General features: G+C 38.4%; 1 protein-coding gene across 1 annotated transcript in view; it reads right to left on the reverse strand.

The window, feature by feature from the left end:
- LOC141775839 (uncharacterized) overlaps window positions 1-26041 on the reverse strand; it is a 36677-nt gene extending 10636 nt beyond the window's left edge. Inside the window, exons 1-4 of the mRNA XM_074649580.1 lie at window positions 25698-26041; window positions 24307-24444; window positions 24021-24075; window positions 22638-22709 (exon numbers count right to left, since the gene is read on the reverse strand). Of these exons, the coding sequence (XP_074505681.1) occupies window positions 22638-22709; window positions 24021-24038 (90 nt within the window). The 5' untranslated portion in view covers window positions 24039-24075; window positions 24307-24444; window positions 25698-26041. The remainder of the gene's footprint in view (window positions 1-22637; window positions 22710-24020; window positions 24076-24306; window positions 24445-25697) is intronic.
- Window positions 26042-26860: the final 819 nt, after the last annotated feature.

Here is a 26860-nt window from a genome sequence, read left to right on the forward strand (position 1 = left end):
GAAGGAAGGACGATAGGAAGGAAGGAAGGAAGGACGGACAATAGGAAGGTAGGAAAGAAGGAAGTATGGACGATAGGAAGGATGAAGGAAGGACGGACGATAGGAAGGAAGGAAGGACGGACGATGGGAAGGTAGGAAGAAAGGAAGGACGGACGGATGGATAGATAGATAGATTGATAATTCATCCACTGGGCTCAGAGCAGCAGGTAAAAGTAAAACAACAGTCAACAGACAGAAACTCTTAAATCCTCATATTCCTGTGATTGACATGTTAAACATTCAGTTAAAGAGAATGAACTTCTCTCTGGTGGATAAAACCACCGAAGTGGCAGCAGCAGCTGTGAAGGTTAAAGGTTCGTCTGATCTCCTCCAGTAAAAGTTGATCTTTTCTATTGTGTTTCTATTGTTTGTGTCAGTTTGTTTCACACTTGTTGAGGTTTCAACCCTCCAATCAGTCGAGTGCTTCAATTAGCGCCAATCATCCGTCAGCTCTCTGATGTTAATGAAAGTATTTATCCAAACGAGACTAATTAAAACCAGCCGCTCGTTAGCAAACCTCTAATCAACTTAATTGCTGCAAATAAAAGCAATTAACATCAGAGCCACTCTGCTGCTGCTCAGCATCACATTAACTACCACACAACACAATCAGCTGATCACATTATATTAATCCTCTGGACCTCTCAGTCCGTCCGTTTATACCAAACTACAACTTCATTAAAATGTTCAAAAGTTAATAATCAGCTGTTATATTCATGTTTTTCTAAAAACAACATAATATTTCAAAGCCAGAATCAATATATCCGCTTCATCTGAGTCTATGTGGATGTAGAAAGAAGTTACCGCTTTTATTGTTGTAGTCTGAGTAACGTGACGTCATATCCGTTCCGTATCCGTCAACCAAAACAAACCTCAGAGAGTATAAAACGTCGGAGGGTCGTCGTGGATACGACCTGCACCCTCCCATGTTAAATCCAGCGTGGTAAACACTACACATCCAGTAAAGGATGGAAACACTTTGGGTTTCACACATTGACAGGAAAAGCAGAGCTAGACAGAGCAGAGCTAAAGCTGCACGCTAACTTCTAAAAAAGGACAAACTATGTCATAAAAAAAAGTTCGAACAAAGGCTGAAATATGTCCAAAAAAGTTTTGAAATATGTCCGAAAAAGGCTTAAAAAAAGCAGAAATTAGTTCAAACAAAAGTACGAAATACGTCCGAAAAAAGGCCGATATATGTCTGAATAAAAGTCAGAAAAATGTCTGAAATATTTCCGAAAACAAATGAGGAAAAGTTGCAGGACTGCATTGAAACGGCCCCGATGGAGCTGACCATGGATTGATAAAGAGAACGGACATCTATGGAAATCAGATTGATGGATTATATTCACCAGAAGTGTAAAACATTATAAATTAAAAAGAAAATCCCACTAATCTGTGAGGGAAATATCTTTATTTTTTTATTTTTGGGTTGGTGGATAATAAATAATTCCTGACAATGATCCTGATATATTTGACTTCAGGACGTCTCTGACTACATACATGCTGGAAATCAAACATTTTTACTGGGTTCATTTAGAGATTTATCAAAGTAAAAGTCCCAAGAAGTGTCTGATTCATCTGTTTCCCTTCATGGTCTAGAGGTAATGAAGTTAACAAAAGTCACAATAAATCATAACGCTCAGCTTCCATGTTTCTTTCACCAACGACTGCTGATTCTGATTAAACTGGAGCTCAGAGGGATCAACGTATCTTTGTCTGGTTGAACCGTTGAACAGCGTTTTGTTCTCCGTGTATTAAACTAATTAACGTCTGTTAGTAAAGAGGACTTTCAGACCTGTAGAGTCGTCCTCTCTCACATCTGACTGGACTCTATCAGCTCTGTGGCTGGAGGCTACTAACCGCTAAACGGTGATGTGTTTCTGTGTGTATTTACATGTGGTCCAGTATTTGCATGTGACGGTACACATGCGTGACAATAACTCATCAAAGTAAACTCTGACGGAGGGAAAGTTTGAGCAGCAGAAAGAGACGAGGAACTGACGGTGTTGAGGCTTGACAGAGGGGATTTCCAGCCATCTGGTTACAGGTTCAGCTACCAAACTGAGTCTTTGTATGATGAGAAATCCCCCACTGAGATCAACCACAAGCAGCAGCCTCCTCCCCTGTTTTCATGGACGAGTTACGGACTCATCTCGTTACAGGTGTTTCTGTAAACCTGCTTCTGTTCAGGAGATCTTGGGGAGTTCTCAGGAAGCTGTTGAATCAAATGGTTTCATGTATTTGAGGCATCGAAAAGAACTTTTTAATAAGACAACAAGACGTCCTGCAAATCAGTCGTTGTGTTTCCATGCAGCTGTCGAGCGGATTTTAAGAAAAACGTTCTATGTTGCTGTATATCATGTGTAGATAACACCACGTTAATCTCATGTAAATCAGATGATCTTTGTCAGTAGGTGGTGCTATGACTATAACTCAATATGGGCTTGTAGATGTCTTTAGACTTATATCCAACTTGTGAAATTCTGGGCAGGTTGGATGCTGTAAAGTCCAGTTACAACAGCTTCCTGTGTCATGGAGAAACATGCAAATTGATCGCCTCGCCGCGGCAACGCCGTTCCACGAAGACTTTGCAATTTACCATCTTGAAGGTCTTGAGATTCTGCTGACCAAATTTGAGATCGATCTGTTAAATCCTGTAGGAGGAGTTTCAAAAAGTTTGCATAAAAACATGAGAAATGCAAGATATTCAAAATGGCCAACTCCCGGTAGGGCGGAGCTAACGAAAGCCGATAGGAAATATGTCCAAAATGATGAGAGTGATGTGGGTACCAAATTTTGTGAATATCATAGCAACTATGAGGGCTCGTAGATGTCTTTAGACTTGGACTTTGATCCAACATGTGAAATTTGGGGCAGGTTGGACGATGTAAAGTCCAGTAACAACAACTTCCTGTGTCATGGCGAAACATGCAAACTGCCCGCCTCGCCACGGCAACGCCTCTCCACAAAAACACAAAAGCTTTGCAATTAACCATCATGAAGATCTTGAGATTCTGCTGACCAAATTGGAGATCGATCTTTTGAATCCAGTAGGAGGAGTTTCAAAAAGTTCCGTACCTGTAAAGTGTCTGAAATGGGGTATTGTCACGTGATCTATGACATCATCGTTTGAGGTAGCAACTATTACTGCGCAATTTAGCGTCACATTAGCCCGGAGGGTTATACCCACTCAATTTGAAACCAATCTGATAAACCCATTAGGAGGAGTTCGAAAAAGTGTGGAGCTAATGAAAGACGAGAGTTCGCCTGTCGGAGATTAGCTCTGGTTGTTTTGGATCGAAGGGTCGATTGCGTTCTGACTGCACAGTTCACGTATGAACAAACGAACCGAACCTGGAGGTGAAACGAGCTCCGGGTGAATACAGCAGCACGTGTAGCGGCAGCTGCCAGAAAATAACGATGTAGAAGAGGAATGTGACGTCTATAAAAGTGAGTGATTCACGTCCATCGATTATGAGACGGCGTTGGCGGCTCCACCTCACTAACTGCCAGGTAAACTCCTGCGTTTATGAGCAGGCGGATGATTGATGAGCTAATGTTCCTCCCTAATGTGCTGTACGCTTCACGTGAGGAGAAACTCTCTGCACGCCAAAATGACGCCACCGACGACGGCTCGTCCTGCAGGATGTAAATGACCGGCGGCGCCCGAGTGTCCTGAGCGGCGCCCGTTCATTTGCATAAAAAAAGCCTCATCTGACCTAAACTACAGTTTGACTTCTCCAACAGCTCCCCGGCGTGCCAGAGGCCTGTCGGCTCCAACCGCCCACCTTGATTTGTGGCTCTGGTGTTGCCATGACAACGGATCCGATGGGGCCTGATTTACGAGCGAGCGTGACGGGCTAATGACGGGTTTGGGCGCTGAGCAGCGTCTACAGACTGGAAGAGCTGGTTTCGGACGGAGCAGACGCTGCTCCCAGATCAGCTTCTAACCTCCACTGGTGATGGAGGCCAGCGGGAGGAAGAACTGATCCTGAATCAGCGCCCGGAGGGCGGCCGCGCCCCCCCTGAGCGCTCCCTTACGCCACCACCTGGACGGGCCGCTGTGATTGGCCGAGAGGAGTTTGGGGGGGAAGTGATAGGCAGTAAAACGCTGGTTCTCTATGAATCACTGAAAGAGCTCTAATTAAGAGTAATGACGGCTGCTGTGAGTCTGCAGCCTGATTGAGATAATTACACTTAATCACGGAGAAAATAACATTTTAGTTCCACGTTAACGCAGCAGTTCAGACTCCCGCTGCTATTTAGATCAGTGCTTCGTTTCCGTGTTGGTTAGTCGACGGTGCGGAGAGCTGATGGATAAATAAATCATTTCATGTTTTCACACAGACTTTTAATACGGAAGCTCAATTCTGCCCAAAAAAAAAAAATAGTAATAAAAGTCAGGAATGATAAAAATTTAAAATACTCCTACGTGAGATAAGTTAAAAACATTGAGACCATCAGACAAAACTTTAACGTGAGATAAGAAGTCAAAAACATTGAGACCATAAGACAAAACTTTAACTCACAATCTCATGTCACTTAATATTTTTTATTTTCATGCATAACTTGTTTCTGTAATCAATTGATGATCTAATAGTTTTCCAGCCTCTTGTTCTTTTGTTTCTGGATGAACATAAAATTATCATTAATGCTTTCTATCAGCGATCTCAGCGTAATCATGATTTGTTCAAACAAGGGCTGACAAAGGTAATGCCATAATTACACGATAATTCGCAAATTAATTTTAACGGCACTAATTTCCTTAATGCATTAATGAAACTTGCATTTGTTAGGTTGTAGCGGGCTCAGTCTTAAAGCTAGAGTCCAGCAGATACGGAGCAACATCAGCATTCATTTAGTGTCGTCTTTCTGTCCACCTGATGAACTTAAGTCCAAAATAGAGAGCTCCAGGGATGACGTATGTTTGTAGGACAACCAGAAGCAATACACTCATATAATGAATTCATCGGTACCAACCATGTCATACTAGCTTGTCATGAAGGAGGTTAAATAACGCTCCAAACTAACGCTAAATATTCTTTAAATTGACCTCCTCAGAGGGTAAATTTAACGCGAGATACAAAGTCAAAAACGTTGAGATAGTAAGACAAAACTTTAACTCACCATCTCATAATGTAACTTACAATGTTTTTAATTTTCATACATAACTTAACCTTTTTTCCGTAATTAATTGAGAAAGATATATATATATATATTTTTTTAACCATTTTTTAAACACAGCTGCTTCTAGTTCTTTTGTTGAGGGATGCCCCAATAATTGTCCGATATTCAGTAATAATATGTGATCATGAGACCAGCTTTTATCATGTTATCACGATGTGTTCAAATCCAATCTTTTAAAATGTAACTTCTGGTGAGAAACTTAAATAAAGTTGTTTGAAGGAGATGTTTTCACAGCAATAACACTATAACACAGCAGCTTATAATAAATACGTACAATTATAATCAATGCTACTGATGCCGAGAATGTTGTTTTTAGAGCTGTCAAAGTTAAGACGGACCGGAGACGGCGTGTCAAACGCGATAAGAACACGTTAACGCGGTAATAACACGTTAACGCGATAGGAACACGTTAACGCGATAACACATTAACGCAAATTCATTTTAACGACACTAATTTCTTTAACGCATTAATGCAACTTGTGATTTTTTGGTTGTAGCGGCTCAGTTTTAAATATACTAGTATCATAGTAAACTATAAAACCTAATGAATCCATCGGTACTAACCATGTCATAACGCTCTAAACTTACGCTAAATCTTGTCCAAATGCAGTACCTGTGAGGGTTTCTGGACAATATCTGTCATTGTTTTGTGTTGTTAATTGATTTAAAATAATAAATATATACATACATTTGCATAAAGCAGCATATTTGTCCACTCCCATGTTGATAAGAGTATTAAATACTTTACAAATCTCCCTTTAAGGTACATTTAGAACAGATAAATCGCGATTAACTCGAAGTTCATTGTCAGAGAAGATCTTTGGTCTCAGGTTCCTTCAACAATGCTCATAAAATATGTAGATATATAAAAGGGCAACACACTACTTTAATCTGAGGCATGAAATAGTGCAGCTAAATAAATATAAAACACAAGTATAATATACTAATGTAAATGTAAATTTGTAATTTTGTTGATGGCAATATTTCAGATGGAAAAACAGAATGTAAACAGGAAGAATAATATGTATCTGTGTACACATGGAGGTGTAACAGGTTGTAAAACAATAAGTTAAGGATATAAAGGTAAATAAATGAAGTTGTTTTTACATCAAAACCAAATAGATCTTAAAGAGGGAACATGTTAAACTTATAATAATACATAATTAAAACTACTGAAGTCAATGAAATATTGGTAACACTTTATAATAACCATCATTTATAAATGTGAAATTGATAATTAAACTTAGTTAAAAAGTTATTTTACTGTTAACAAACAATGAAATTATAATTAATAATTTTAACAGTTTATTTTTGCAAACATTATAACAATAATTTTTTTAATAATTTATTTTATTTACTATTTTATACAAAGTATTAATTAATGATTATGAAGTTATTCGTAAATCTTTAATAGATAGATTGTAAAGCGTCAATAAACATTATTTAAATAGATGGTTCATTCTTTATTAATGTTTAATAATTAGTTTTATGGTCCATCCATCTATGTAATGTTTAAAGATGTTTAACAAACAATTTATTAATTTTGTAATTATTAACAAATACTTAATACAGTATATAAAATGTTATAACGTGTAACAATAAGCTGATAATAAATAATTGACTAACGTAATCAGAATGTTATTGATATCGTCTCTTATCAGCTATAATTACATATATATATATATATATATAAAATAATGAGTTTGGTTTCTGTTAAATTAGTGTTTAACTCCTCTGAGGAGCTGTGAAAGGTGTAAATATTCATATATTTTGATCACAGCGGAATTATTTAATGATCCCGAGATAACGACATCACACGGGCAAATATTGTAGTGATCTCTGGAGACGCATCATTTTCTGGTGATTATGACATCACAAGTTTATGATTTCTGATCATTAGTTTTCTTCTAATGATCCGGAGGAGACGGTTCGGAGGTTATTTTGAGATCAGGAAACAATTATTATTATTATGAAGAAGAAATGTGTTATGTTGAGATATCTCACACACAGACACACACACACACACACGCACCCACGCACCCACACACCCACACACACACACACACACACACACACACACACACACACACACAATGTGACCCGACCCGTCCTGCAGGTGAGCAGCAGCAGTCAGACAAACACAGAAACACTAATTATACGAGTGTTTGGAATACAAACAGCCGCCCATCACGCCGCCATGACGTCGGCTCCCAGACGTGACGGCGACCATCAGATGTCGCCGACTCGTCTGTCACCGACCACCAGCAGCTGCTGCTCGCCAAAACCGCTGAGTCGCTCACTTCTAGACGTTTGAGGACGATAAATAAATAAAAAGCAGATCCGAACCCGTCGACTACAGTTGAACTGATGAACTGTAGACTTATTGACATGCACTCATAATGAGACTTAATATTGATAATTACACTTAATAACACCAAAATACACCACAGACGCTCTGACAGTGTTGATAGTGAGTTAATGAGGAGAGCAGCAGGTAAACACTGACACCAGTCTGACTTCAGCCTGCAGCTGATGACGTCTTCATAACGGCCAAATCATCAACCGCAATTAATCCAGTCAGGACTCACTCAGCGAGCTGAAGTCACGCCACAATATGACTTATTACTGCAGTTACAGACAAAAAACAAAGCTTTGGTATTCTTTTCAAAAAAGATATACCTGATTAGATACTATCACCATACATCGGTGTGATTCGATATTCTGATTAATTGTGACTTTTGTTAACTTGTTTCACACTAGACCAAGGGAACAAGTTGAATCATTCACTTCTAGGGACTTTTACTTTGTAAAATCTCTAAATGAATTCAGTAAAAATTGATTTCCAGCATGTATGTAGTCAGAGACGTCCTGAAGTCAAATATATCAGGATCATTGTCAGGAATTATTTATTATCCAGCACCCAAAAATCAAAGAATAAAGATATTTCCCTCACAGATTAGTGGTGTTTTCTTTTTAATTTATAATGTTTTATACTTCTGGTGAATATAATCCATCAATCTGATTTCCATAGATGTATTTATTAAATACAGTTCCCTTTGTTAACACCTTATTTTGAAAAGCGGACGTAGTCCCACGTGTCTACTTCCTCTAACTTCTCCAAGGTGGTCTCTAGCTCTCCCGTCAGCTCCGTTCTCTTTATCCATCCATGGTCAGCTCCATCGGGGCCGTTTCAATGCAGAGAACACAAATGTCAGTATCTGGGTGCTCTACAGTCGTAGCGTCGGCCCATTTGACCACGGAGACGAGAGCGACGGCCGGCTGGACCGCCACGTTACCGCCATATCATAACGTTACCGCCATACCATAACGTTACCGCCATACCATAACGTTACCGCCATACCATAACGTTTCCTGATAACCTTTTCGCACTTTTTTTCGGATATTTTGCAGACATTTGTTTTGGAAATATTTCAGAAATTTTTCAGACTTTTATTCAGACATATATCGGCTTTTTTTTCGGATATATTTCAGCCTTTGTTTTGACTTATTTTTGACATATTTTGGCCTTTTTTAGAAGTTAGCATGCAGCTTTAGCTCTGCTATGTCTAGCTCTGCTCTTCCTGTCAATGTGTGAAACCCAAAGTGTTTCCATCCTTTACTGGATGTGTAGTGTTTACCACGCTGGATTTAACATGGGAGGGTGCAAGGCAAGGCAAGGCAGCTTTATTTGTATAGCACATTTCAACAACAGGGCAATTCAAAGTGCTTTACAGAAACATTCAAGAAATAATTAAAACAGTTATAAAAACATTAAAACATTAAAGATTAGAAAATAAAAACAAGCTAAAAATAAAAGCTAGGATAAAAGCTAAAATTGCATAAAACTCAAAAGAGTAAAAGTTATAGTGCAGTGTCAGAATAAAAGGCACCCGCAAACAGGAAAGTTTTAAGCTTTGTTTTAAAAGAAGTGAGAGTTGGAGCGGTCCTGCAGGTTTCTGGGAGCTTGTTCCAGATATTTGGTGCATAAAAACTGAGGAGGTCGTATCCACGACGACCCTCCAACGTTTTATACTTTCTGAGGTTTGTTTTGGTTGACGGATACGGAACGGATATGACGTCACGTTACTCAGACCACCACAATAAAAGCGGTAACTTCCTTCTACCTCCACATAGACTCAGATGAAGCGGATATATCCATTCTGGCATTAAAAAAAATCTATTTCTAAATAGTAAAAAAAAGATTGTCAGAGCCAGGCTAGCTGTTCCCCCTGCTTCCAGTCTTTATGCTAAGCTAAGCTAACATTAGACTGATATCCATCTGAACATCTCACTCTAAGACGAAAGACAAAAAGACGATTTCGTTGGCTATCGTTCATATTTTTTACCTAAATAAGGTCCCATGGTGGTCCACCTGAAAGGGGCGGGACTTCACCTCTTCATGGTGTCAGAAAAAGTTTCCAATCTAATGGCGTTAATAAGAGCAGAGCGTCCGAAAAATGAAAGCATATCAAACAGACTTCAACAGAGGTCAAAGAAAAGTAACGTTAAAATAACGTTATAAAACGTCCGCAAAACTTTCTGAAAATCCCTGAGCAGTATCATCCTAGTGTCTCATATCCATTCGTGGGCGAGTCGTCCTGCACAAACCTGCACATCAGAACAGTTGTGTTTGGATTTCCAATGGAGTCGAGTACTAAATACAATGTATATTGTTTTTGGGTGAACTGTTCCTTTAAGCTGTTAGTTTATTATTCAGATTGTTTTAGGGGGAGTTTAATCAGCACGGTTTAAAGATCTGAAATCGTTTTTTTTCCTGCTACGAGCTGGATTTGAGTTTAAAAACAGTTGATAAAGTAAAACCGGTAAAAGTGTCTTTGCCTCTTGTAGTTCTTGTTATTAAATATCTAAAAAGGTTAAAAATGTATGAAAACAAATAGAGGTTTGAGTTATGAGACCATTTCATGACCCGCCTCGGGGAAGTTCCCGTTTTTAAATAAAGTTTTGAAGTTTCCTGGAATCAGACTCGTCGTACCCTCATCTAGTCTTTTTTCCATTTCCCATCAGCCCCTCTGTGCCGGTGTTTGCGGTAACAGCCGGCTCGACCCGAGGCAGTGACTGACTGACAGCTGATGGGCCGCCGCTTTGTCGTCTTTATTTACAGCGTCGACAGTTTTGCGTGTTTGATGGAGGATTAGAGCTCATTAAGAGAGCGAGGCAGGTCGCCAGGAGCTGTTTACAATACCACACATACATTATAGTGCTGTCTCTCTCTCTGCAGCCGGCTACCGCAGCTCTACCAGTCACATTAATCAATCTACACCAACCTCAGCACTGATGTGCTCAACTTCATGGTGAGTTTTACGTCCAGGATCTATAAAGCCCCTCGGCTTTTATTGTTGTCAACAAGTTCTCTTTATAAACTAGTTTGACAAAGTAAAGTCCTATAAAACTAGCTTTATTTCAGAGCTTTTGACCCCATCTCATGTTCTTCATCAGTTTTTATCGAGTGATCTTCAGTCATGTGATGACAGGTGGTCAAATATCGGACGGTACAACCCGTTCTCCCTCCAAACTTACCGCTTGGTCAGCGCCCCTCGGCATCGGAGACGGACGCACAGGGTACCCCTCTTACGTTACTTTCGGACAGACCGGAGATAGCGTGTCAATATATGCTTGTTAAATGTATTGTTTCCTTTCAAAATAAACTTCCGTTTTCACAGGAAGTTAGGTTTAGGCAACACAACCACTTAGTCACTTAAGGTAATGTTAACCACGACCGTTTCCTAAACTTCACAACAAATGTCTTGTTCACACTACAAAACTTTAGCTCTGATCTCATGAAAATATGTGGAAAAAAAGTGAAAAATATCCTGAGGATTTCTGAAAATTATCAGTAAAATTTGTGTGTTTTTTGTTGCAAAATGTTCGAAATATTTGAGAAAAAAAAAATATCGGAAAATTATTAATATATATATTGTATAATAAATGAAAAAATATAAGTGGAAAATATCAGAAAAATATCTAAATGTTATTAATAAAATATGTGAAAAATGTCTCAAAAATACCCAAAAGATTTGTGAAAAATGTCTGCAAAAGCATGCTAAATATCTGGACCTGTCGGGGACTCTGGCCACGAGCTACAGCCAACGAGAGCGTGAGACCCGGGTTGATGGTGAACCTGGAGGAGGAGCCTGTAACAACAGGAACTTAATGTATGAGCTGCATTTGCAACACGGAGCAAAGTTGTCGTTGCACAAACCTGTGTGCCAACAACAACATTAGCAATGTGTCTCGTATGGTATCACGTCATTTACCGTGTATTTCTCGTGTTTTTGTGACTAGTTTGGAGACTTCATCGGGGATTCCTCCTGTTGAAAGATCTGGTAGTGTGACCTCCTGTCTCCGGTCAGTCATGTAGCGTGAAAACGACTTAAAGACTCCTGATTACAAGACAGGAAGTTGTGTGTAATCAGTACAGAGATCTGACCACTTCCTGTTGTCTGAACTTGGCTTCACATGACTAGCGACTCATGAGACTAACGATACTAACTAACGAGTCACATGACTAACGACTGACATGACGAAATAAGTCAATGGACGTTCGAAAATGTGAAACACAGGCCAGCAAATCGGAGCAAAACTCCATCCGTTGAAAGTTTTGTAAAAAGCTAGTAGGAGCGACTTTGAGTCCAAATCCAAAGTCAAGAATGAACTTTCACAAACGTAGTTAGTTATGGATAAACAAAATAAAACAAAATTGTGATGGTTAAAAGCAAACAGCGATTAGCGAGACGGACGCCACAACAAACCGAAAAATCAGATACTGAACAAATCAATCTGAGGTTTAGGTTCCTCTCTTCTCAGTCCACCCACAAAATGGAAAATATTGTATACTTATTCGGAATATTAATTATTTGGATCATCAGTAATAAACAATATCATCTCTCCAACACCGACTTATAATATACATTTCTATGCAGATGACACAGTCTTGTATATTTGGCCAACAAACAGCAGACTTTTAACCAGAGACCATGTCTTTTATTGACATTTGTGACGTGTTTTACGTTCTTATGTTACGTTGTTTCCGTACGTATTTTACTTAGATTAAGTACTTATTTTAAGCTCAACCATGACGTTTTCCCTTACACTAACTAAGGGGTTTTCTTGCCTGAACCTGACGTTTGTGCAGCGTACAAATGACACACGGAAAAAGGCTAAAATGTGTACTCATGACACACGGAATGACCGGATTAATTAAACCCGGATTATATGGCTTTATTTACCAGCTGACAACAGAGAGGTGACAGCGAATCAGGAGGGAGAAATGGGTAATGAAATGCAACAAAAGATCCCCGTCCGGATGTTTCGGTTCGTGGTCGTCGCCATCAGAGCTCCCTCTATAAACTCTTAATTTTAGGTTACGCAGTTGTTCATCTCTCATCTTTTTCCCTTTCTTACTTTCTCCCTTTCATCAGATTAAATCCTGATTATACCGCTCATCACTGCTGTCACATTCACCTCCTTAATACCAGCTACTTGTATTGTTTGGATCGGGAGTCACGTCATGTTAGAAACACTGAAGCTGAAGCTGAAGCAGAATAAAAGAGAGTGAAAGCTGATTGCAGCCCCCGAGGGCGACGAGGAAACAACATGATTGGACAGCTTCCTAACCGGCAGTCGAGGGTGACGTGGTGGTAAAAAGATGACGATCGGACCGTCCTCTGTCATTAATTCATCTCTGATACAAGTCAGCACAGGTGATCCCACACAGGTACGCTGCAGCTGCAGGCGGAGGCTGCTCAGGGCCTCCTGCTGAGGAACACTCATTGAGTGGATCGCTATGAGGGGGAAGATCGACTCATTGTTGGGTCTTTATGAGAGGGAAGGGGGCGGCGGTGGTTCGGATTCCCAGAAATGGAAAGTATTTCTTGTTTTAGATAAACAAACGGTCACCTGACACACTCACCGCGGGGTGGAGCCTCAAATCTATGTTCTTTGTTTTAAATTACCACATGACGCTCACAGAACGTCACATTAGCCATTCACCTTCAGCCTTTTAATATTTTGAGAAGACATGTACTCAAGTTCTGTGCTTAAGCACAAATTTGAGGTACTTATACTTTACTGGAATATTTTCTTCTCATGCCACTTTCTACTTCTATTCCACGACATTTATCTGACAGTTTTACAAAAACTACACTCTGCACACAAAACATGTGAAAATATACAAGTACAGCTGAAACCATTAGTCCATTGATCAATTAGTCTATTAACAGAAAATTAATGTGAAACTATTTTAATGGTTGAAATAATTTTTCATGTAAAATCATTTCATGGTTCCAGCTTCACAAATGTGACGATTTGCTGTTTTTCCTTTTAATAATTGTAGTAACTGACTTTTTTTTTCACATATTTTACTAATAATTTCAGTACATTTTTCTGGTATTTTTCACAAACCTTTTGGGTATTTTTCGAACATTTTTCATTACTTTTTTCACATATTCTAATAATAATTTTGGGATATTTTACGGACATTTTTCACAATTGTTTTCACTTGTTTTAGTAATATTTTTTTGATATTTTTCGGATACTTTTCACTTATATTTTACTATAAATTCTCAGAAATCTTCCAAATACTTTTCATATATTTTCCGGACTTTTTAATTTTTTTTCACATTATTTACTAATCATTTTCAGACATTTTTCTTATATTTGTCACACATTTTGGGGGTATTTTATTTTATTATTTTTTTTTTATTTCATATATTTCACTAATATTTTTGGGATATTTTTAAGATCTTTTACACTAATTGTTTTACTAATCATTTTCAGAAATCTTCAGGATACTTTTCACATATTTTTCGGATATTTCTCAATTTTTTCACATTTTACTGATAATTTCAGACAATTTTTTTCACAATTGTTTTTCACATATTTTAATAATATTTTTCAGATATCTTTCAATTATATTTTACTATTAATTTTCAGAAAGTTTCAGATTTTTTTTTTTACATATTCTTGTAATTTTTTTTTAGTACATATTTTTCTAATCATTTTCAGACAGTTTGCCCAAATTTGATGGGTATTTTTCTGAGGTTTTTCCCAATTCTTTTCACTTATTTTACTAATAATTTTTGGATATTTTTCGGATACTTTTCACTTACATTTTACTATTCATTTTCAGAAATCTTATGAATATTTTTCGAACATTTTTCACTCACAGATCAAACCGCCTTCTGTCTGATGAGCTCTGACTTCCTGTTCGGCTGAACAAACATGAAACCAAGCAGACGAGTGAAGAAGAATAAGTGATGGAGGACAAACTACTAATATAACGTGACGTCATATCCGTTCCGTATTCGTCAACCAAAACAAACCGTAGTGAGCCGAAACCAGAAAGTCTCCACGACCTGCACCCTCCAATGTTAAATCCAGCGTGGTAAACACTACACATCCAGGAAAGGATGGAAACACTTTGGGTTTCACACATTCACAGGAAATGCAGAGCTAGACAGAGCAGAGCTAAAGCTGCATGCTAACTCCGTCATGGACAGGAAACGTTATGATATGGCGGTAACGTGGCGGTGGAGCCGGCCGTCGCTCTCGTCTCCGTGGTCAAATGGGCCGACGCTACGACTGTAGAGCACCCAGATACTGACATTTGTGTTCTCTGCATTGAAACGGCCCCGATGGAGCTGACCATGGATGGATAAAGAGAACGGAGCTGACGGGAGAGCTAGAGACCACCTTGGAGAAGTTAGAGGAAGTAGACACGTGGGACTACGACAGAAATGGTAACCTCATGTGCTGCTGGCTCTCTGCGGTCACAGATTTCGGTTTATTACCGGCAATAATGTTTTTTCATTACAGAAGTTTCACAAACTGGAATAAAAAGGTTTAATCAGGAGGAAATATCTGCAGCGACGCCTCCCTCCTCCCCCTCTCGCCCCTCGCCCCTCGTAAAAGGAGGATTTTTATTCAAATTAGCTCCTTTCTGCTCGTAAGCACACCTGTGCTCTCCTGCACCTCATTAAAAGCCAAATCCTGCAAATTTCTGCATCCGCCGACGGTGGCTCTGTTACCAAATATTGAGCAGGTAGCACTGTTAATTAATGTTAGGGGGGGGGGGGGGTTGACGGCGGCTCATTTACATAAAGCCGTCGCAGGAAGAGAGAGAAAAACAACAGGACCTCCAGTCGTGGCGTTGCAGCAGGCGGGCGGTCGCCGTCGTGTTGCTTCAGGCCCTCGAGCCGTTTTAACGCTCCTCTTCTTCTTCTTCTTCTTCGTTGGTGGTTCAGCAGGAGGGATTTTATATTCTATTTTGACCGTAGAAACGTAAAGTGTTAGATTGGGGAGAAAAGAAAGGATCCTGCAGGTTTTCAAGGTGAATATTGAATTTCTCTGAACGTGTAAATAACGTTGGGTTCCACCGTGCCGGCTGGGTGCTAATCACACTCAGGAAAAAGGAAAATTGAATACTGCAACAATTAGCAGGTTTGATGGAGACAGTCACACAACCTGAGAGAAGTGCTTATATTTAACTCTAATAAATGACTAAAACAGTGTCTGAGGAATTGTAATTAGGCACCAATAGGAGGTGTCGGAGACGGCAAACACCGCCGGAAACTAAAAAAGTGACAATAGAGGCGAAGAGAACAAGAGAAGAAGAAGAGGAGAGGAACCGTAACGCACTTCATCAGGAATAATCTGACAGAGCTGCAGCGCAAAGAAAACCCAGGTCCAGACCAGGGACCTGAACACCAGCTGAAGACCTGAAGACCAGCTGAAGACCTGAAGACCAGCTGAAAACCAGCTAAAGACCTGAAGACCAGCTGAAGACCAGCTAAAGACCTGAAGACCAGCTGAAGACCAGCTAAAGACCTGAAGACCAGCTGAAGACCAGCTAAAGACCTGAAGACCTGAAAACTAGCTGGAGACCTGAAGACCAAGGAAAGGAAGACCACCTGAAGACCAGCTAAAGACCTGAAGACCGGCTGAATTCAATTCAATTCAATTCAAATCACTTTATTTGTCCCCGAGGGGCAATTGTAGACCAGCTAAAGACCAGATAAAGACCTGAAGACCAGCTAAAGACCAGATAAAGACCTGAAGACCAGCTAAAGACCAGATAAAGACCTGAAGACCAGCTAAAGACCTGAAGACCAGCTGAAGACCAGCTGAAGACCTGAAGACCAGCTGAACCTCCTCTTCCTCCTCTAAAGAGTCAATACTTCTTCAACAGCTCCTCCTCGGTCCATAGATCCGATGAAATATTCCTCATATATGTGACACTATTTTGATGGTTGAAGTCATTTATCATGTAAAAACATTTCATTGTTCCAGCTTCACAAATGTGTAGATTTAATAATTGTAGTAAGTGACTTTTTTTTCACATATTTTACTGATAATTTCAGTACATTTTTCTGGTATTTTTCACAAACCTTTTGGGTATTTTTCAGACATTTTTCATTACTTTTTTCACATATTTTAATAATAGTTTTTAGATATTTGTCGGACATTTTTTACAATTTTTTTCACTTATTTTAGTAATATTTTTTGGGATATTTTTCGGATACTTTTTACTTATATTTTACTAATAATTTTCAGAAACCTTCTGGATATTTTTCACATATTTTTCAGACATTTTCAAAATCAAAACAAATTTCACTTATTTAACTTATATATTTTGACCTGTTTCGGATACTTGATACACGTGCAACGTGCATCAGAAACGACGAGTTTAGAGCCAGTTGTCTTTCAATGAATTGCAGTTGAATGCAAAATGTATTTATTTAACCTGAATGTTTTCCTCGCTGCAGCATCATCTGTGATTGTTGTCGGAGTGACTCCACCCTCAGGTTTCCCATCAGCCTCAGCGGAGACAATCAGTGAGTGATTTGTTTAAAAAGGTACGATGAGCAGGTTAAGAGGAGGCCTCATTGGCCTCGTTGTCTTTTCAGACGAGGCGAGAGCGAGAGCGAGCCCTCCCCTCCTCCTCCTCGCTGCTTGTTCAGCTCCAGCCATGCATGCTTAACGCCGGGGAGGAGGACGCCACATCCTGCAAATTAGTGTGCTGATTTCCCTCGCGGGGTTTGGACAGAGAGAGGACCCCGCGGCTCATCGCCAGCCCCGAAAACACACCGAGGCCGGCGGCGTCACAGTGGCTGAGCGAACATGGCCGCCTGCGATTCAAAACGCTCCAGCCGGTGTTTTCACAGGCGGGGATTACCCAAATGACCACGGCACAGTCCGTTTGGCCTCCAACAGAACAGGAAGTGATTCTCTGACTCAACTTTGTGACCTCAAGTCTGAAATGTTCATACGTAGAAGACGAGAACAAGAACAACACAGTAAAACTACGTATTTAGTCAAAAGTAAATTAGGAGCAGAGCTTGGCTGTTATTTATTCCTGTATAGTTAGTTACTTTTTTTTATTTCTGTGTCATGTCAAACATCTGGCTCATCCCACCACTATTTTACATCTGGCTGCTGACAGATAATGACATGGCAGAAAATAACCAGCACATTCTCTGTTAAGTTTACAGACATTTCCTTCAACCCCTAAAATAGAAATTTCTTTAGATCTACATTATATCCTCCATACCGAGCCAAACAGCAGACCCAACCTTCACATTCTGGAGGGAAAACAGACGCTAACACTGCATTTATACGTTACCTGTCGGTCTCTGCGGAACACCTGAGGCTAAAACTGAAGCTAACTCTACCTGACGTCCACTGAAGTTTGAAATATAAACATTGGTAAAACGTAAACTACAATAACAAACTCGCTTTAGTCTCAAAATGAGTCAGCAAAATATTCCTGGTAACGTTACCGGTCGACAAAAGCTGAACTAAACAATAAAACATCTTTCCAACTAAAAGGACACTGAGCCAACGTTAAGTCTTTAACATGAATCACTCCGGTCGACATTAAAAGTTCATCTTTTACCACAGTAGTGAGAGAAAGATTTCTCCAAATTCAAAATTTGAACTAAACTTTGCCGTGTGTGATGGTCTCTGCTTCTTCCAGCTTTCGCGCCAGCGGAGGTTTTTGTTCCCACAATGCAATGCGTATTTAAAATAAGGGTAAAACTACTGTGAAAAATCCATACAGAAAATTCCTTCATATTAAAACGGTACATTGGCCCGTAAGACTTTTCTTAGAGTGGAGGAGACCGCTGTTTGTGTCCCGTGTGAAACTAAACGTTACGTTGTCTTATTTTGTTACGTCAGTCTTTAATCATGTGACTCGTCTGTATCGTCAGCTCCGTGAGTCGCTAGTCAGTGAAGTTAACGTCAACCGTGACCGTTTCCTAACCCTGACCTAACTGGTTGTGTTGCCTAAACCTAACTTCCTGTGAAGTTTATTTTGAAAGGACACTACGCATGTAACGAGCGTATATTGACACGCCGTCCCCGGTCCGTCCAACAGTAACGCTAGAGGAGTACGCCGTGCGTTGAGAACGTGTTGAATTGACGTGTTGAATTCAGGACTTTAACTTGTATTTTTAGACTGTGGTATTTCTACTTTTACTTCAGTAAAGGATCTGAGTACTTAATAAATACTAATAAATATAAATACTCAGTAGCTAATAATTGTAGTGAAGTACAGTACCGGAGTAAATGTACTTAGAAAGAGTCAAAAACATCTAAGGAAAACTTGTCTTCCATCTTAATGCTACAGGATGATTTTATAAACATCCATCTTTAACAACATGAAACCAGTCAAATCCATAAAGACATGACTCCTCTGGGATGAACTGGAACACCGAGAGTCATTTAAATGCTGCAGGATGGGAGCTAACTCACCACTAATAGAGGCATTAACGCTGGTTAACGTGAGAGAGGAGAGCCTTCCTCTCTCTACCTCCTCCTCCTCCTCTTCATGTAAATGCGAGGATCTGAGTGGAACCAGCAGGGTAATAATGGCATACGTGTTTTACATGAAGTGCAATGAGCCAGTAAACTGCTTTGTGTTCGTCGTTCTGTTTCTGTGTTTGCAGAGAGACAAACATCTCTAATAATAATGATGATGACTGTGTTTGCTTCCTCCTCTGCCAGAACAAATGCTCTCACACACATTATCAGATACTTAAATGTGCTGATGATGCCGAAGCTTCTTCTTCTTCTTCTGTCTTTTTTATCAGCGACATAATGAGAAGATCCTTCTGCTGACTGTCAAGCTGCTCTCCTGCTGTTCTGCTTGTTTCTCTCCTTAAAGAATAATTCTAGTTTATTACAACGCCGGTGTTATTTACTGGGAATATGTCGGCTTTGACCTCCTGTACGCACTGTAGTTGAGTCAGTCCGGCACAGTCCTCCTGTATAAACAGGATTATTAGATCACTCAATAAAGAGGTTTACATAATCTGATAATGTTGGTTTGTTTCCAACCCGCCTGCTTGGATTATTTTTATATATTTTATTTTTATATAAAATCCTGAAATGTTTTAATCCTGGTTTAAACCTGTAAATTATTATTTATTACATTATTTATTATTTTTCATTTATTATTATTATGTATTTAATCATTAATTATTTCAAATGTATTAATTATTATTATTATTATTTTATTTTTTATTTTTATTAATGCTTACACATTGTTTAATTTAACATGTCTTATCTGTTTTATTATTATTATTATTATTATTATTATTATTATTATTATTATTATTATTTTTATTTTTATTTTTATTTATTATTTTTATTTTAATTACTGTTGGGTATTTCCTTCTATTTCATTTCTGTATTATTTTTTATTGTCAGATTTTATTTGCAATCCTGAAATGTTTTAATCCTGTAAATGTTTATTTAATTAATCATTAATCATTTCTAATTTATTAATTATTAATTATTATTATTATTAATATTATTAATAATAAAATACTACTACTACTAATACACTTTTTATTAATGCTGGCACATTGTTTTATTATTATTATTTATTTTATTATTATTATTTTTAATCTTATATTACTGTTGTGTATTTACTTCCATTTTATTTTTGTATTATTTTTATTTGTCAGATTTCATTTGCTATCCTGAAATGTTTTAATCCTGGTTGAACCATGTTATTTATTTATCTACTTGTATTTATTTTAATTCTAGAATCAGTCTTTTATTGTTATTTTTATTATCATTATTATTATTACTATTATTATTATTATTATTATTATTATTATTAATAATATTAACAATAATAATGTTATTATTATTATTATTATTATTATTATTATCATGTATATATGCATTTATTATTATTACTGTTGTTGTTGTTGATGATATTATTATTATTATTATTATATAGTCAACACATGCAGGTCATACATCTTTGGATGTTCACAAAGGACGGTGGTTGATGATGCGGCCTGTTCATGATGAATCATTGCAACTATACAACCCTAGAAAACTATAATTTCAGTTTAAAGCCGCTTTCACTGATTTTATTTTGACAACTGGACAAATAGAAGCTTAAAACACATCGACAATCTATCACAGATTTAGAATAAATCTAAAATAAGTTGCAGGAAACAGTTTAATGCTTCCACATCCAGCAGATACACAACAATGTTCTCTCTCTTTTAGCTCTGTTTTTGGTCTCCACCACCTCCTGAGGGAAATATCCGTCTCTTTAGCTGCTAAATGCTCCACTATTGCTTGTTTAAATCAAAACAAGGACAAAACTAGGAGCTAAAAGAGGCTAAAAACCTCCGTAGAGCTGCATAGATGGTGACGATTCCCTGAGGGGTTTATGATTATGACGTTCACATCGCAGATAATCATTCGATTTATTGTTAATATAAATGTAGTGCATGTCTAAGAGGAGCTGATCTCCCGGTGCAGCGTTCGCTCAGCCTGCCGGCAGCTCTCTCTCCTCACACCGGATAATAATAGTTCACATTTGGTGAGAATTGCACAGAGAGCCTCTGAAGGAAACACAGAGCTGACTGGGCTGTTGGTGCAGCAGCGTCTTGCCAGCACAAGACAGTCGGTGTGAGTTTAAAGCGTTGGTTTAAAAGTTGTAATCGTAAGCATATGCACCGCAATCTGTTCTGTTATTTATTGGTGCGCTAATCACCGAGCACACCAACATTTCTCTCCCTCCGCCGGCACGAGCAGCTCGCATGAATCTGGAAGGATTTCACAAGTAATACTTCATAGGCTAATCTCACTCCATGACTCTAATTAACGCATCATTAAAAGCATAATTCAGATAATTATAATTTCTCACTTTTTAAATGAGGAGATGGAGGAGAAGGGGAAGGGTGTCTGAGGAGCCAATTTAGTGAGTGAAACAGATTCTGAGGCGAGCGGGTGGGTGGCGAGAGAAGCAGCTCCACGCCGTAAAGAGAGAAGTGAGACTGGAGATCACATCAAAACAGGTCTCACGTGATCTGGATCCGAGCCCGGCGCTCACCTCACCTCACCAACACTAACAGGTTTCATCCCGGAGACGTCGCGGCGCAGCCATTCTTTGAGGGAATTTAGGGGTTTTACACAAGTTTACATTCCACAGTTGATATTTAGACTTTTTATCAGCTGATTTTAGACACTTCTGCACCAGAGTTTGACTCCTGGTTCGTGTTTCCATGTCGAACCCGTCACAGTCCGGTGCACGCAGGATACGCGGTATGTGGAGCGATGAATGTAATGCAGAACCAAAGTTCACAAGCGCGAGTTCCGCCCGGAGACGTGCTACGTGAGGTTAACACAACAAGCTGATTGGTTTTTGGCCGTCAGTTTTTGGTCATCTCTATCTTTTGTTTTTGTCGTCACCATCTTGGTTTTTAGGCCGTCGCCATCTTTTATTTTAGCTGTCGCCATCTTGGTTTTTAGCCACCGCCATCCTGTTTTTGGGCGTCACCATCTTGGTTTTGGGCCGTCTTTAGCAACTTGAGCAACTTTCATATGAATGAACGGGGCCCCGCCTCCAACGCTGTATCCAGTTCTCTTAATACATCCACGGCTATACCGCGGCCGGTCGTGAGCTATAAACATCTTTACAGCGCTAATAGTTGATATATTAATATTCTGTATGTCGGATTGAGAACCTTTAAAGAGATTCATGTTTTTAGGAGCGTCTGGTTTCATCACCTGCTCGTCGCTGAAACAACGATGCGTCCACACACTCTGTTTGCTAATGAGGATGTTTATGAGCAGCTGATGAATTCAAACTGTTACAGCAGTGTGCGTGTGCGTGTGTGTGTGTGTGTGTGTGTGTGTGTGCAGATTTCAGGTGTGTGATGTCATCAGGAGGCGCTGCTTCCTGGCGTCTGTCCAAATCAATTATCCCACCTTCACACGGCTCAACTTCCTCATCAGAGGTGTGAACGAGGTAAGCATCTCTCTCTTCCACGTTTCGCGCTTTGTTGTGTTTTTAAAGCTGCACTTTTAAAAAAGGGACGACTCCACTAAAATAATAAAATAAAGTATTAAACACTCACCGTCTGCAGGCGTGAACGGCGTCTCTGAAGGTCTGCAGCGGCGTCCTTCATGGAGGATGGGAGCCGAGGGTTCTGGGTCCAGAGAGAAAACAGGAACTCATGAGTTCAACAAAGCCTCATTAGATTGACTGTAATATCCACGGTGCTCCTCGTTGTTCACAGCAGTTGAAGTACTTCTATTGTCTGCTACTTTCTACTTCTACTCCACTACATCTCAGAGGGAAATATTGTACTTTTAACTTCACTACATTCATCTGATGATTTAAAGAGAGATTCAGATTAATAACACAAAATATAATCAACTAATAATAACACAAACTAACTAACCAATGCAGCGGTAGATCAGCAACTCTCCTGTTCTGAGAGGTTAAATTACTGCTTTTGTGAACGGAGTCTGGTGAAATTTACATCGTGTGATCTACACTTGATATAAACCAGCGGTCAGCAACCTGCGTCTCTTCAGCTCCTCTCCAGCGGCTCCCTGTGGATTTATAAAAACATTAGTGGAAATGAATAACTGTTTTTTTGTTTACATTTTCATTTGTATTTGTATTTGTCATTGTTGTAGGTCTATGGTACGACGGTACGACGTGTATTTGAATTCCACTTAATTCATTTATTTCTCTTAGAGTATTAGGGCCACATTGAGGAAAAACAATAAATCTGAGATTTAGAGAATAAAGTCATAATATTATAAAGTAGTAATTTTACGTGTTATTTTCCTTTTTTCTCGTAAACTTCTGACTTTATTCTCGTAATACTACGACTTTTTCCCCTGAATGTGGCCCTAATACTCCGTAGTAAATTGTCTCTTTGGCCCTCACTGCATTAGACTTATATACTATATACTTATATATATACAGTATATACATATATACTGTATATATATATATATATATATATATATATATATATAAACTGTGTTACCTTCATCACAATGATCAAATGTTTTGCGGCTCCAGACAGATCTTTTTTTTGCCCAAAATGGCTCTTTTGATAGTAAAGGTTGCTGAACCCTGATATAGACCAACATAATGCATTTTTAGCAGGTGTTCTCTGGCGCCACACATAGTGGACACAGGAAGTGATGCAAAATGTACAATGTGTCATTTCCTGTGCCGCTCGATCCACACAGGAAATTACTTCTAAATTGTCCGATGGTCACGGAAATGCAAATTTTTTTTCTCTTTTGTGTGAGGTTATATCGTCATGATGTCACCATATTGTCGTGTTTGCGTATTTTGCCAGTGTTAAATTGAATTTAATGAATAAATAAGATACTACAGGAGATGAATGTGAGTCTTCCTCCTCCTCTTCTTCATAACTCAGTGAAACGTGAACACAGACATGAGACACACATTGATATCATTCAGCGTGACTTACACTTCCAGAGGACATCATTATCTCTGATGTCCATCGAGGATCAACGTCCTTAAATCTGCATAGAAATCATAGAAACAGAATGAAGTGTATTAGCTGCATTATCATCTCATTATTTAGCCTCAGCGTTTAACACTGGTCTTGTGTCAGATGCAGGTAAAAGCTGAAGGTGATAAAATATACAACATTCCCTCCAAAAAACACAAATCTTTACGCACCAAACGACATCAACATGATCTGAGACCAGCAGCCATCCTCATTATGAGCTACGCTTGTTTGTTCTTCTCACCTGTCGGAGAGATGGAGGTGTCAGCTCCGCCGCCTCAGGTGGAGAGATGATGTCACCTTCCCTCCATCGACCTTCTCCTCCTGAACAACCACCATCACCACCACCGCTGTGATTCACACACACCGCTCTACCTGAAGACTGGAAACAAAAAGATGGAGGAATTTCACACTCAGGCTGAGAAAAGGTGTTTTTCACTCATTGTTTAGTTTAATTGGAGAATTTGTTTTCAGAAGATTCAGATTGTTTCTCTTAAAGACAAAGAAGAAGAAGAGGATTCTCAAGACGGACGCTCGCTGTAGGAGACATTCACTGATAATAAAGAGGAGATGGAAGACGACAGATTACTGATGAGAAGTTGATTTTGACAACTTTTTGTTTTGTTTTTACGTCCTGGTTCAACGCTGCTGAAACATCCAGAACAATTCAAACAGCCAAATGTTTAAATGTTTAAATGATTGCTCTCTATAGTGTCAGCAGGACGGTTAAATGTAGGGGACGTAAACAGAATTAGCCAAAGGGCTGTTTTTCATCTGTAGTTCCTGGACAAGGTTTTACAAAACACCTCATAAAATACACAGAAAACTATTTAAATCCCTGAATGTACTCACACAGAATGAGACACACAGCTAAGAACAAGCACAACAAAGCTGAACAAACATGCTACATGCTACATGTACAGATACAAATAACAATGACATTTGGAAACAGTAGGACAATAGTGCTAATGTATGGAGGACGAAACCTGCCAAAATAAATAAATAAATATTTCATTAAATGTAGCAAAATACATTATTAAAAATAAATAAATAAATAAGAAAGATAAAGTGTGACATAAATTAATATTTCTGTTTCATTTTACTTCTTTATTGATCTATCTTTGTATTAATTCCCTTATTTATTTACTCTTCTGTTGAATTTCCCTTTATTTATTTAGATATTTATTTTTGTATTTATTAATATATTATTTATTTTATATATTTATTTTAAATGTATTTATACATTTCTTTTTATTTCTGCACGATTTAAATATGTACATATTTATTTATTAATCAAATCTTTTTTTAATTTATTCATTATTTCTTTTTTATTATGGCAGGTTTCGTCCTCCATACAATGGTGCAGAGTGGAACAAATATGCATTGTTTAATGTAACCGGTTTATATACATACGGATAATATAACATTGGATATAACTGTCAGTTTGTATATATATATATATATATATATGTATATTTATATGATTTGGAAGTTTAGAAGTTTAGAAGTCATATTAATGACTTAATAGTTCTGAATACTTCCAGGTTACGTCTACAAACGTGAGCACATTGATTTGATAAAGAAACCCAAACTGTGGTCCAGTGGAGGACAGACTAACATATTTGATGTACTTACTGTGGTCAACTGTCCACAAAGAGAACAGAGGATTGTGGGTAAACGTAAAGGATTAACTGTGTTTTAATGTGTGTTTATCTTCCACTTCACTCTCTGCAGCAGGTTACAGGTCTGCTGGGCCTCATGGGATCTATCACTTCCTTGTTGTGATGCGTTTCCTGTTGAAACAGGAAGTTGGGTGGGACCAGTCTGTAAACAGAGAAACAGGCAGCTTCATTTAATAGGAGCAGGATTAATCTAAATACATAAATTAATACTTTTTCTTTAACTACATTCAGTACATTTTACTTCACAATGAATACTTTTACTTCAAATAGTATAAGCACATTGCACATCACAATGGATACTTTTACTTTAACTACATTTAGCTGCACAATTAATACTTTTTCTTTAAGTACTTTACATTTTACTTCACAACAAATCACAAATTCACTTTTATTTAAAGTACATTCTACTTCATAATAAATACTTTTCCTTTAACTAGTTTAAGCACATTTTACTTCACAATGAATACTTTTAAGTAATTGCGCTTCATTTTACCTTAACTACATTTAAGTGATAAGACTTACATACTTTTACTTTAAGTACTTTAACTTCATTCAGCTGATAATACTTACGTACTTTTATTTTAAGTACAATGCACTTCACAATGAATACTTTTACTTTAGTAAGGTTTGAATACAGGACTTACTTGCAACGGAGTATTTTCACAGTGTGGTATTAGTACTTTTACTGCAGTAAAGGATCTGAATACTTCAGCTTTCTGCTGAATGTTTGACTTCTGTCATCTTTAAAAACTAAAATAATCGAACCTCTTACTTGAACAGTGAACCAGCTGGAGATACAATAATAGTCGAGGACAGACGCTGTAAAGGAAAAAGTATTTTGGCTTAAAATAACTACGTTTGAAAAGTGTAACGTTGTTTTGACACGTGATGTAAACCCGCTGTCTATACTACATCGCCTGACTTCCACTTCTGCTCCTGTCATAATTACTACGGTCGCTAGAAGTCGCGGTCGTCTTCTTTTATTCCTTCTTTTGGTGATCCACCATGTGAATTGATGATAAAACCTACTAGTAGGTGTAGCAGGCCCCTACTGACCCACATCTATGAGGCTGATAACCGCTAATAACACCCATTTAATGAGCTGATAACAGTCGA

Source organism: Sebastes fasciatus, chromosome 10 (genome assembly GCF_043250625.1).
Source record: "Sebastes fasciatus isolate fSebFas1 chromosome 10, fSebFas1.pri, whole genome shotgun sequence".
In the NCBI taxonomy this organism is placed as follows: domain Eukaryota; kingdom Metazoa; phylum Chordata; class Actinopteri; order Perciformes; family Sebastidae; genus Sebastes; species Sebastes fasciatus.